Source organism: Heteronotia binoei, chromosome 17 (assembly GCF_032191835.1).
Source record: "Heteronotia binoei isolate CCM8104 ecotype False Entrance Well chromosome 17, APGP_CSIRO_Hbin_v1, whole genome shotgun sequence".
Lineage (NCBI taxonomy): Eukaryota > Metazoa > Chordata > Lepidosauria > Squamata > Gekkonidae > Heteronotia > Heteronotia binoei.
The window spans coordinates 17,117,709-17,131,935 of record NC_083239.1 but is presented as its reverse complement, the minus strand read 5'-3'; the positions used below and the strand labels follow the sequence as shown (position 1 = coordinate 17,131,935).

At 43.2% G+C, this 14,227-nt stretch overlaps 1 protein-coding gene across 2 annotated transcripts in view; it reads right to left on the bottom strand.

Moving 5' to 3' along the window:
• CSMD2 (CUB and Sushi multiple domains 2) overlaps positions 1 to 14,227 on the bottom strand; it is an 831,733-nt gene that overhangs the window by 26,816 nt on the left and 790,690 nt on the right. For both annotated transcript variants that reach the window (XM_060257873.1, XM_060257874.1), the window contains 3 exons: positions 10,068 to 10,241; positions 6,706 to 6,891; positions 1,324 to 1,500 (listed from right to left, as the gene is read on the bottom strand). In XM_060257873.1, coding sequence (XP_060113856.1) covers positions 1,324 to 1,500; positions 6,706 to 6,891; positions 10,068 to 10,241 — 537 coding nt within the window. The remainder of the gene's footprint in view (positions 1 to 1,323; positions 1,501 to 6,705; positions 6,892 to 10,067; positions 10,242 to 14,227) is intronic.

Here is a 14,227-nt window from a genome sequence, read left to right as displayed (position 1 = left end):
TAAAGAAATACTGATGGATACATGGGAATATTTATGGAAGAACTCTATGAAACTTTCAACATGTCGGAGTATTAAAGAGAACTGTTTTACAATGATGTATAGATGGTATATGACTCCTAAAAATTGGCAAAGATTAATAACAAGATGTCAGACAGATGTTGGAAATGCAAAAAAACATGTTCTTTCTATCATATGTGGTGGACTTGTGATCCAACAAGAAATTTCTAGGATCTTTGGATATGAATTCAAGAAAGCTGCAGAGACTTTTCTGTTGGAATTACAAATGGAAAAATTTCCAAAAGAGGATAGAACTATAATTTGGTACTTGCTTTCAGCTGCTAGGACACTATATGCGCAGTTATGGAAGCAAGAAAAAATACCAGAAAAAGTGGGATTGGATTGTAAAAGTTATGACATGGAGTGAGATAGCCAAATTAACAAGAACTTTAAGAGACTATGATTTAGAAGATTTTAAAAAGGATGGGAAAAATTTAGAAGTTAAGTAGAAGACGAGTGGAAAGTAAAAGGACTTTGGACAATTTTTGATAATGATTAAACTTTAGAAGAAAGAAGAATATTAATTTTAGTTCTTAGTAATTAAGGGTACCTTTTAATGTTAGTATTTTGAGTAAATAACACAGGTGGGAGTCAAGTAATGGGGGGAGGGGTGATTAGAAAGAAGCATATGGGATAGATGAAAAGAAGTTATTAACGGAAATTGTTACCATATGTTATCAAAATAATTGTTTAAAATGAACAAAGCTAGAATGATACCTTGACCTAAAGCTAGAATGATACTTTGCCTATTACAAGACAAACCTGAGGAAGGCAATGACAGAACCCCATGAAAGCACTGAGATAGAGCTCATCAAGAAACTTGAAAAAACCTTCTGTCATCCTGGTTTAAATCAAGACTTGAAATTCCTCACTAATTATGATTTCTAATAACCCAAGGTAACCCTCCTTTGAATAACTTCAATAGACTGTTCTTATCATGTTGCACCAAATCATAACCCTTTACTAATGCCAGTCAATTTCTTCATGCTTCAAACTGTGTTTTTCTTAATTAGTTGGTTATGTACTTCATTGCTCTTTGGCTTATCTTCACTGCATGTAAGACAGCCTCTCCCATTATTCATTAAACCATCCAAATGGTTCAATAGAGAATCTCATCTGACATTATCACAGACCTCTTTTTTGTTCAGCTCCTCCCTTTTCCCCTCCCTGTCAGGAATTTTCTGTAAAACTGGGGTAAAAAGGGTTCATTTCTCCTATTGTATATGAAGAAGGAAGCTCTGTGTCAACTCTCCTCAGGTTACTCACCTGTACACTCTGGAGCAGTCCCAGTCCAAGTTCCATTGACAGTACAATGCCGACTAAGCACACCTGTAGAGTAATATCCCTCCCGACATTTGTATACAATGGACTTGGAGAACTCCAGGCCATCATAAGACACCACTCTTGCATTGCTGGGAGTCCCTGGGTTTCCACAAGATATAACTGCAATACATACATTAACACATAAAATAAAGGTCGAATTAGAAGTGCAAAAGTAATAATGATTCCCCACATGTGTTACCTGCAAAGGAAAGCCCAATTGAAGAAGCATTTGGGTTAACATACTGGACTGGTTCTACCAAGTCAGACTATTGATCCACCTATCCAGTAATACTCAGAGTAGCAGAAGTTTTCTGTGGTATCGGACAAAAGGTCTTTCCCGGCCCTGATATGGAGACATCAGGAACTGAACCAAGAACTCCTCCATGCTAAAAGTGCTTCCCCATTACTAGTGGTCCATCTAACTCAGTACTTGTTGCTGTAAAGAGAAGGTTGTCCCCCAGTCTGAGAACCTCCAGATGTTGCAGACTGGACCTGAGACATGTGTGTGAAACTACACCAACCAGAAGGAGGGAACTGCTGTAGGATACATTCAGGAAAAACAAGCAGTAGGGAAGGTTATTTCAAAATGGAAGTTGTCCTACATAGCTCTTGTTCTACTACTAAAATATCCTTATAATATCCCCCTTATACAATTTTCCCCTTCAGTAAGCATACTGAGCTCCTTTCATCTTCCCTTGCACAATTTTTTAGACTCTGTATCATCTGAACAGCTTCTCATTGAACCTTTTTTTTTTTGTCAAATTGCCAACATCCTCATTGACAAGAGCAAGGGGATGCTACAGATCCTCCTAACAGCTGTACTTTTGTACTGAAAAGGATGGCTTTGAAATCTCTCCACGGAAAAACTGCAGTTACCTCCTCCAGAACAGGTGGTATTAAAGACATCAGGCCAGTCCTTTTAGGTGAAACCCTGCTCCTAAGAAGGGTCTGGAGGAATGTTCATCTTCATCTCCATAGATACTTACAAAAGATGTCCTTTGCCTGATTGAAGGAGAGGCCATGTTACTAGTGAAGTGTTCTAGTCTCTGAATGAAGGTGTGCTTTTTAGGGAAGGGTCCATAAGCTCTGTGGGGAACACCTGTTTTGCTTGCCAAGGTCCTCACCTGAGACTCCAGAGAGCCACTGCCAGTCAGAAGGACAATGCTCATCTAGTTTGACTTCATCTAAGGCAGCTTCATAGGGCTTTGGAAACCCACCAACAGGGGGAGTTTATGCCTGTTTACTGGCACACACTCCCCCTTTCTTCAGCAGTACTTAATATAAGGTCCAAAACCATGGCCTTTACAAGCTGTGACAACATATTTCATGAAATATTTGACACGGCTGAAAGCCTCCAGCATTCTCTGAATTCCTGGCATCGGAACTGGATATTACACATGCTATTTAAATTAAGCAGCATCTTATATTTCACTTGAAATACAAAGTGGGGGGAACAATGACAACATCTGAACAAAACTGCCAGTGTAAATGTACCTTTGCTGCTCATATCAGAACATGGGACAGAACAATATTTGCCAATTAAAATACGAATTCTGTGGCATTAATTTAAAAAGAGATAACGGCAGCCTGTGTTCAGTGTAGCCCTGTCTTTTGTTGCATTCAAGTGGTTTGATTTTAAACAAAAGTCTCATTTGGAAATCCAGTTGGGGGTATGAAACATAACTGGAGAGTACTAGAAAAACAGCAACAACAGCTACGGCAAACAGGTCTTGAAAAATCTCCTGGTATCATTCATCTCCCACCCCCTTTCTTACAGCCTCGTTCAGTTCTTGGCTTGGAAGAGGGATGACAAAAGCTCTGGGCTTTTTGTTCCTTAATTTTTTTTTAAAAATGCCAATTACCATTTTAAAACACATTGGAAATTAAAGCCAAATGAAGCCTAACATAGCATGGAAAGTGAGCCTTGGATATAAGGTGGCCAGAGCAGCATAAAACAGAGACGCAAACACAGCAAAGTTCTCATGCACGCTGATTAATTCACTTGCTTAATTTTGAACCATTCGAGGTCTTTAAAATATCGATTGGGATTTTTTTAAAAAAAAAGCCCTCTTCCCTGTGAATGTCTATGATTATGAAAAGCAACAATTTATAAATCCTGAAGAGAATAAGCTCCTTTGTCACATGATGTAGAACAAGGTGGGCAGAAGCACATTCCAGCTGCATCCCACTGCATGGCATGTCTGATATGGGTCTAGAGGAGGATATCACATTCTCTGTGTCTGCCGACAGCCCATTTAAGAGGCAAGTGTAATCCACAGGCCACCCTAAGGGGGCTCTTACATGTTGCAAAGTACTTGTAACAGCAGGCGAGGACTTTGAAACAGACATTCAACAGGAGTTTTGTGTCTCCCTGTCTCACACAGGCCCTTTTATCCTCATGTCTGAGGTGCACAGAAAGGACTGAGACGTGCCTTCCCCACCACACTTTGTCCTCCTCCTTAAAGCATCCTGGGGAGCTGCTATTGGTTCTGTTTGCAAAATCATGTTCCTGATGCATCCTGTACCAAAGTTTGCAATGAAGCTTGTAGCGCCTTCCTGGGGAGCTTTAAGGAGATGAAAATAGCTGAGAGCATGGATATCTCCTAGTCTGTTCTGTGACCATCTGCCCCGTCATTAGCACTCCAATTTAACTGGGAGGATTTCTAAAATTCATTTCAGGACTGCTCTATGCAGAATTCGCTGTGGCCTTCAGTCTCTCACCCACCCCCAGCCTCACGGGTCTCACTGGCACACCACAGCACATGCATCCCAGAGGAGGATTCCACTTTGCACTATGATTTCATCGAGATGCATGCATTCGGAAAAGACCTGGGCTTTCGGTGCAGTAGCTTTTGGTAGCTTCATTATTTTATCTACCTCAAGGGCAGTGGGAGAGTAATTTGCATTTTATGCCTCAGCATCTTGAAGGTACCTGCCCAGTTCTCTGCAATAAACCATTCCATCCCCATCTCGGATCCAAAAGCAGTATCTCTGCTTTGCTTCAGCTGCAGCCTATAAAGAGGTCCTCAATCAAGTTCTGAACCTCTGAGTTGCTTACAGCAGTCCAGTCCCAGACCATTGAAGGGATGATTCACTTGGCTCTTTTCCAGCAGTATCATTCTGCAATTCAGGTTTGACTGCCACTCCTCTGAATACTTTCCCTTCTCTCCTTGTCCTGAATACCAATCAGAGGCGTCCACGAACGACACATCACTGCGAATTACTTCCTTTCCCCTGATCAGTGAGTGCCTAACATTAAAGGATCCGCATTAGGGGCATAATATTCCTATTATTCATAAAGCTGTGATTAAAAGCCTGCCTGGGATTCTGTATTCCTGGTCGCTTTTGAACTTGACAAGTTATTTATCCTGGGATTAATACACATAACCCCCTCCCTATCGCTAGGAAGGGGGGGAAATATAGAAGAATAAGTAGAAAGAAGACTTTTGAAATAAAATCAAACCCTTCAGACTCCAGTATATTAATAAATGGGACACAGCATCTTTTCAATCATTGGCCGCATCAATTCAGAATAAATTTCCAACTCATTTGCAAAGCCCTCGGCTTTCTGAACAGCCAGGGAGGGAGAGGCAAGCTCGCTTGGGTCCCTTTGCGTGCCATTTCCCTGCCTCTCTCTGGCTTTTTGTGCTTCCCTTGATTGATATTTAAATACTTTTAGAGCAGTAAGAATCAGAAAAAGTTTGCCTGAGGTTTATCACACTGCATTACTCGGGATTCTTCTGCTGCTTCATATAACCACTGCCCAAGACAAGGAATTAATTATAGCACACGCTGATGCTTATGAGGCTTTTGATATGAAATTTAATGCAAATCAGTCTGGCCCGAGAATGCTTTGGGGAAACTGAAAAGCTTCTTTCTACTCCATTACCTCCTATTATTTATTTAGAAAATTTTTATGCCGCCTCTCCAGGAACCTGCCCGTGGCAACTTATAGGATAGTAAAAACAAAACGTTAAAAATATATTAATTGAAACCCAGCCTTTAAAAACACAGCCCAGGAGAAAAATACAGACCATTAAAAACAGACCAGTGACAGCTTGGAATAAGTATTTCCAGACTACAATTGTGTTTTAAAAAAAATCAACCCTTTAATTAAAAGCCTGGATGAACAGAAATATTTTGTCCTTGACCTAAAAGAAAGCCATGTAGGTGCCAGGCAAGCCTCACAGGGAAGGGTATTCTATAAGGAAGGTTCCACTGCTGAAAAAGCCCTGTTTCTGGTTGCCACCTGCTTCACCTCTGAAGGTGGGGGTACAGAAAGCAGGGCATGTAAGGCAGGCCGGACAATATGAGACAAATTCAGACTATCTGAACTAGTCATAGCTTTTGAGTTAGGGGCTGCAGGTATGTTGGTGGCATTTCTGGGAACTGTCTCCCAGCATGTCTTGACACCTTGCCCTTGGGTCATGAACTTGCTAACCATCTCATGCCTGAGTAGCAGGCAAAGGACTTCAAGATGCTTGCTTAAGCTCTAATACAAAATAAACTCTCTCGAGTTGCATTGCCCCACAGAACCTGCATTGGGAAAAGACAGTGGTAAGGCTTGGGGCATGATTCCTGCAGCGGACCCCACTTCTGTACACTGGACTCAAAATGCTCAGGCTCCACACTGGGGCAAAAAAGTGCAAAAGTTCCTGAGGAGCCTGCTCTTGAAGCCCTGTCTGGTGGTCCATAAAACACAATGCGCATAGCAGATACTCTATATAGAAATAAATGCACTCATGATGAGATACATGCTGAGAATGTCCACATTCCTCCTTGTATGCTCTGTCACATTTGGACTAACAAGGAGGCAAAAGGTGAAACTGGCCAAGAAGACCCATGGAGGAGCATGGGTTTGTAAAGAAATGAGATGCTGCCTAGGGGCACACATTGGTGGAGGTGGCATGCTAGTAAAAATCCCCAGTGGTTGCAGTCACTACTGACTGTGGGTAGAAAATTGGCTTTTTAAAAAAGTAACTTTTGTTGGATGGCCATCAGAAATCTTTTGGAATGGGGATCAATTTGATCAGCAGTGGGTTGTGGGGGAGGAGGGGATGCTGAATCCATTATATATATGAACAGGCAAGTCTGATGCTCTAATTCCATCTTGTTTGACAAAATGCACATGCAAGCAAAAGCTCAGATCCTGAATTAAACTTCACTGGACTTAAAGGTGCTATTGACTCTAACTTGTCACATTGCTTCAGACCAAAATGGCTACCCACCTGAAAACCCCACCTAGTTGGATTTTGCATTGATCCCTAATGATCACTTTGCAACAACGCACTGCTATGCTCAGAGGACCTCTTGAGGTATGCTCACCTTCACATTCCGGCTGTGTGCCGCTCCAGGACCCATTGGCCTGACAAACACGTTGCAGGGACCCTCGGAGTGTGTAGCCTGGCTCACAGCTGAACCAGACGGTGCTCTCCACACCTAAGTCATTGCCACCATGCCGAATGCCGTGGGAAGGGATTCCTGGGTCACCGCACAATCCCTGGATGCTCCCTGCCAGAGGAAAATCAAAAGACACCATCAGACACTCAAAGAGGCTGCTCCTCTTGCATCATTCCCTGCACTTTGAGGGGCACAAGTGCCTTTGCATGGAGCACAATAGTGCCTTTGCATGGCCAAGTTTATATTGGGCACTACCAACCATGGTTGATCCCATTCACTTTTTTTTTTTGCTGCTGGAAACAAGGTTTCATCTACACAGTTGTAAAATCAGGCAGAGAATCGGAGATTGATGGATTTCCCAAAGTCAAACTGAGAAGAAGGATGGGCATTACTCCAACATTTCTGCCTCTAAATTCCTCATCCAAATCCTGAGTTGATCTTCAATGTCGTTTGTCATTTAGAGAGAGCCCAATCTGTAGCCATGGACAGCACACTGTACCTACATATCTCACTAGAGGTAGGGTTTTGAGCCACAAAGGAACTGAAAGGTGAAGGAGTGGGTGACCCGGAGTGGATGTGGTCATGCTGGGTGCAGTCAGGAAAGAGGAGGAGCAAAGGAGGAAAAGAAGGGAGTGAGCATAGTGTAGTGGTTAGAGGAAGGACTAGGATCTGGGAGACCCACATTCAAATCCTTGCTCTGACATGGAAGCTTGCTGGGGGACCATGAGCCAGTCATACACACTTGGCCAGAGCTACCTCACAGGGTTGTTTTGAGGACACAAAGGAGAAAAGGAAAACAATGGAAGCTACTCTGGCTCCCGCAGTGGGGAGAAAGGTGGGGTATAAATGAAGCAGGGCTTTTTTTGTAGCAGGAACTCCTTTGCATATTGGGTCACACACCCCTGATGTAGCCAATCCTCCAGGAGCTTACAGGGCTCTTAGTGCAGGACCTACTGTAAGCTCTAGGATGACTGGCTACATCAGGGATGTGTGGGCTAATATGCAAAGGAATTCCTGCTACAAAAAAAGCCCTGAAATGAAGTAAATACACAAAACTTGCTCAGCTCATCAGAAAAGAACAGGACTGACTTAAAGTATTTTCTTGCCAGACCAAAGTATGCCCAGTCCCTCCTGGGTCAACAATGCCCCTGGAAAGGTCCAAGTTAAGCTCCTGCAGCCAGATGTGAAAGAGGGTCAACAGTAGGAGGATAGATGGCAATTTCCACACCAGCCACTGAGCTTGATTGCTCGGACTTAGCAGAGCTCCCACGAAGCTTTGCTGCTTTCAGTGTTGTGTTTGCTTAGGTTGCTCGGCTGGAGAACTGGCTCTGGAGCAGAGTCATGCCTAAACTCCCACAAGAAGGGAAAGGTTTCTGGCTATTTGGGCCTCTTCTGCTTGACTTCGCTTGATTGCCAACAGACAACAAAGACCTTCCTGACACCCCGTGAATCTCTTTAGGGGAGGAAACAGGTTAACAGTGGAGGGGCTTCAGACTTGAAACATAACAGCCTGGAAACCAAGAAGTTTATGGAGCCATCCACATTTTTGCAAACCTTCATTCTGCCTGAAGAGCTGCAAACATAAACAAAACAGAAAGCTGGCATGGTCACACAGCTGCATTTAATGCCCAGTGCCAGGCTTTGCACATGTGATTCAGTACTACAGAATAACGAGAAGCCACATCAATGGGTAGCACATCAACAGTGAACTTGCCCCCCCCCCCCAAAAAAAAAGAGCTCTGGGGAAAATCCTGGCTAGATGTGGACCTAGGTGGTGAGAGAAGCAGCTGCCACTATTTGGGCATCTTTTGGCTGCCTCTGCCTCCTTCCAACAGAAAATCACAGTGCACTTCAAAGCTACCTGTTGTCCTCACAGAGAAAGAGCAACTGGTTGGGTGACCAAGCTGAGAAACAGATGCTTTGCTGGGCCAGCAAATTGTTTGTTCTCAGAGTTTGAGGGATGCAAGGCGGTCAAGGAGGCCATCTTGGTGGCTGGAATGGCACCTGCTCCTCTCCCGCCATCTGTTCTGGGCTCCCTCCACCTACCCAATTTATAAGTACCCTCAGTCTCCAGACCAGGAAGCAAGTACCACTGTTGGGAGAGCTGCAATGACTCTTCCTCTCCCACTCTTTTAAACTGGTCTTGAAAAGAAGTCCCCTTCCTCCCCCCCCCCCACACATAAAGCATGTCTTCTACCACTGAGTGACAGCCCCTCCCTTGAAGTCTTGCAAAGCTGATTTCTTGGGCAAACACCTACTAAACACTTTTATCTTATGCAAAAAAGATTTACTTGCAAACAAGAACACTCTCTTTGATGGGAAAGCAAATTAAAAAAGTAATCTGAAGACAGCCTCCCTCCTTCTAGCCCCATGCTGAGAGGCAAGGTCACCTATTGTTCCCACAATCCAGATCACAGCATACAGGAGCAGAGAGGCTATTACAGGATGAGGCATTCAAACTATTCTACATCCACTGTCTGAAGAGGCCTGAGCCCAGAAACACTCCTCAAGTGAGTGTTTGGCTTAAACAACAGGGGAAGGGTGATGCATTCACATGCTGCATCTCAGCTTGCCTGGTTAGAAGCCCGGCCCCAGGAAGCCTGGGATCCTATTTTGTTCTACTCTTCAAGTGAGGCTGTTGATTGCTCTTTTCAATCTATAATCACAGCACACTCCAATAGCCCTGAGCATGGGGGAGTACAGGAGGAGAGGAACACATCATATTTCTAGTACATATCACATGAATAAATATCTCCCTTGAACCAGAGTGAATTCTTTGATCCCACAGCTCTAAAAAGTCCGATCCAGTATTTTACACTTTTTGCGTCTGCTTTATGCAGGGAACAGAAGGAAATAGGGAGAGTTCCAGAGAATTAGACCAAAGGTCCATCTATTTCTATATGCTCTTTTCAACAATGGACAATATGCCTCCGAAGAGTCTCAAGTGGGGCATTAATGTGATGGCCAGTGCTTGTGTTTTTACTGCTTCCATCTGAGAGGATTCTGTTTCTGAAGATAGGAAAAAATCTATTTGGATGGGCTTCCTGGAGCTGGGCTTCTAACTAAACAAGCTGAGATGCAGCATGTGAATGCATCACCCTTCCCCTGTTGTTTAAGCCAAACATCAATGGGACCTGGAAAGGACAACCCTGGATAAAAAAGGGGAATTCTTAATGGCAGGCAATGGTGACTTTTTCATCACAATGTTTTTTTTTTCTTTTGGAAAGCAAAACCGCTCACAAGTTAAATATTCCATCAGCCTCCACCATGCTGCCAATCTTTCCCACCTGAGCAATGAGGCAGAGAGCCGCTCCAGCGCCCATCAAGCTGACACATGCGTGTAGAATTGCCAATCAAGCTTCGCCCTTCCAGGCAACTGTAGCGCACCACAGAACCAACTGTATACACGTCCCCTGAGATCTGGGCATAGGGTGGGGATCCAGGGTGGCCGCAGGAAACCACTGAAACAAGGGGGACAACACATTGCTGAATTATTATCATCCAACCTTCCAGCAAAAACCTTTAGAGAAAGAATGGAAAAGTGCAGCTGATGGAATTCCTGCTTTGCGGCCTCTCTAGTATGGCTTTCCCCCTCCAGCCCGCTTAATAGTCTTGGGGTCAGTTCATAGAAACTTTTCTAATGCACCGAGATCAATCCAAGCTGAATTTCCTCAGAGAATTTTGGCATTTTTACCTCTAGGTGATACCTCAGATTGTCCTGGTAAATTTTCCCTTAATGGTTTGAAATCAAGATGCGGGCAAACTTCAAAGAGGATTTATGTTTGGCCACTCACTGGACTGCTTTGAAGCATCAAACTCCATTGACTATGTCAACTTACACTGACTTTGTCCATGTTAGAAAAAGTGGTGATGTGATTTGGCTCTCCTAGATAGGAGCAAAAAAAAAAATCATCTTCTATATTTGTTGGTAGGCCACATGATTTCAGACTGCAGGCGCTGGTGGGGGAATATCTGAAATGCCTAATATAAAATACTCCCTATGAATATGAAACTAACATGCTAGAGGCAAGAATAATCTCCTTGACACAGGGTTATAAAGTGGGAGTCTTGGGGAACATGGTGGAGTGCTGGAAGTGATTTCAATCCTCTCTAGGAATTGTCAAAAATGCTATGGTAAAATGGCAGAGTTTCTGGTGATTCTCTAGGTGATGCCTAGAAAAGATTGATGTCAGTTCCAGTTTTTCCCAGAAGTAATGGTGATTTAAATTTTCTCCTCCCACTGGCTGCTGGAGCGCCAATGGGCAATGGCCACTGGGGGAAAGAAATATGCCCTCAGCAAGCATTTGACAGCCCTGTCCTGACATACTGTAATTATACAGAGAAATATTCAAACATCTGGTACATCTGCAGCTTGAAAAACAGTCTGGCAAAACATACATCCCAGGAGGATTTCTGACAGTCCCGATTTCACTCTTAAACCTGCTCTATTTGGTTTAAACCATTTAAACAACATGCTTGTGAGCAATAACAGTGTACTTGTATGAAGTTTCCCATGGCCAACGCCTCCTTTAAATCAGGCCCTCAGCTTCTATGTGAGCAACATTTGCACACTCAGAATCTTTCGCTCAGGAAGGTGTTGTGCTGGCTCAGATTATGGAACTCCACATGTTGCAACCCAAGTTAAAGGTGTGCAATATCTCATGGGTGAGCTCTTCTCAACCACCAAACCTCACATTTAAATCCACTTGATGCGCAGTGGAACCAGGTGAGAGAAACTTGAAGTGATGGGGAGGATTGCAGTACTTCAGACTGCACACCAGGGATGCCATTTTTGAAAGAAACTTCTGAAAATAAAAATAATAGCATATCACGTGAAAAGGTTCTAAGTCAGCCTGCTCCCTCCATTATTAGTTTTCTTGTGGTAGGGAACTGATTAAGTAAGACAACAGTTTAAAAAACAGTTCTGTTTTTTATCTATCTGCTGTTCAAAGGTGCAGTCCATTCTGCTACCTCAGTTCCACTTGCAGGCCTTAGAAAATCACTCCTCCATTAACAACATCCAAACAGTAGAGCTTAGTCATCCAGGAGAAAATGGCTGCCTTGAATGGTGGACTGTATGGCAATATGCCCCACTGAGGTCCCTCCCCTCCCCAAACCCCACCCTCAAATCTGCAGGTATTTCCCAACCTGAAGTTGGTAACATTATCCACTCATCAACTCAAAGCCCTTAAGGCATTCTCAAACAACAAAGACTCAGGTCTGACTCCCATTGCTTCACAGCTGGTGGAAAACCCTCACACTGGGCCCCAAACACAATACTTCCACACTAAGTTCACTTTGTGCCACAAAGATGAAGAAGAGTTGGGTTTTTATACTCCACTTTTCATTATTCAAAGGAGTCTCAGAGCAGCTTACAATTCCTTCCTCTCCCTACAACATCCTTTGAGGTAGGTGGGGCTGAGAGCTCAGAGAGTACTGTGACTGACCCAAGGTCACCCAGCTGGCTTTATGTGGAGGAGTGGGGAATTAAGCCTGCTTCTGACCTAGTGAAGGCTCATTCGAAGATTCATGCGGATGCACAGACGATTCCTGTACTGGCCTTCAGTATGGTACCTCATAACAACTAACCTAGATAAATAAATCCTAATAATCAACATTATAAGGGTCAAACCTGGTTGCTTCACATCTCTTCCCTCCCAGACTGGCTTTTAGTCAGCAGTAAAAATAGCCTCTCTCCTAAGAATCAGGCATTACTTTGGGCCTATCAATTTACAGTTCCTTGGGTGTTTTTACAGCATGCAGTCATCCAAATTCATCTTGAAAGTCTAGCTTGAGCAAAACTTTGGGAGAACTTAGTAATGTATAGAACCCCTGTGAAAATTTTTGTAGATTTATTTCCTAAGAATCTCTTGCTGAAATAGCAATTTCCACATATGGCTCAGAAAGAGCAGAAAGTCTGTGCACGGTATAATGATCACAGCTATGGCTCCATCTATGAAGCTGCTGTCACAGACATGGAGTTTTCTGTCCTGGCCTCTCAGGCAATGACCTAATAAAAGGTGGAAATGCATGAAGCCAGCCCACCTACTTGATTGCTTATTCTGCCTGGTTATGTGAACCCATCAACACTCTTTGTTAGCTGACTCTTTCTTGATGGAATTAATGCTTGATTGAATTGAGGCAGGTTGTGGTTGTGTTGCCTGGTCTGAAACTTTTTTTTAAAAAAGTACATCTCACCATTTTATTCTGGCCATTCAAGAGAAGAGAGATTTGACTACTGAAAAAGAACCGAAGGGCCATTAAATCCAATTTTACCAGAAAGGTTCCAAACATAAAGGGAAATCTTAGCCGTGGAGGTTCTTTCTTCTACACTGCCCTTTGATGGCTTCTAAAAGTGTTCCCACAGACGACAGAACAGAATATCCATAATGTATGCTATTGCAACAAAGAGCTGATTGAATAAATGTGTTTGCATATGTGGAGAATTTTTATGTATTTAAATATATATTTAAAAATGATTCTGGCATTGAGCCATGAATGGCACCATGCCAAAATTTCCAAAGAGGTACTCTGAAGTACTGTGGCAGATAATTTAATAACTGATACTCTAGGAATTTACACTGAAGCTGAAAATGTGGAGCAGCCATAGCATTTTTAAAGATTATTCCCAGCATGCCAGATTCCACTTACAATTCACTGATCTTAGCAGGCTTTTTACTGGAAACTGCTGTAACTTATCAGTAATAACTCTTGGTGCCCCTTCCCGCAAAGGTTAGATCGATAGCAGCCCCACTTCTTCAACCGAGTGCTGGAGCCAATGAGCTAGAAACAGGAATTTGGCTTTTACCTGTGAAAGTCTTGCTAAGGAATACTAGACATTCATTGCAAATCCCCATCCTTCTAGCCAAAGAGTGAATAGGCTTCTAACAAGGTTTCCTCTGGGAAAAGAGACTGTTCAAATAACTGGACTGTACCCAAGAAACAGTGAGAGACCTAAAATATTCTCCAAGGCAACTGAGCAAACATGTACATGATAAAGATGACTGAGAGAACAGGACAGACATCTCCATGTTTCTCCATTTCACCACTTCCCTGAATCAGAGGGACAAACTGCAAGATGGGCAAGAAAACAGGACATTTCAAGGGAAAGGAAAATTCCTATTTCTTTACCTGGTGGTTGGAGGGCTGCCTTATACTGAATCAGACCATCATTCCATCAAGGTCAGTCTTGTCCAATGCTCCCTCTAAGCTAAGGGCTTTTGTGAGCAAAAATTCTACTTCATGAGCTACTGGCATTAAAGTTGTGAGCAAGTGATTTGGCTACTGAATAAATTAGTTTGCTTTGGGGCCATCCTGCCTAAGATAAAAATGTGTGAACCAGAAGCTAAAAAATTGTGAGCTGGTTGACACTAACTCAGCTTGGAGGGAACACTGGTCTTGTCTGCTCAGACTGGTAGCAGCACCCCATGATCTTCATTGGAAGTCT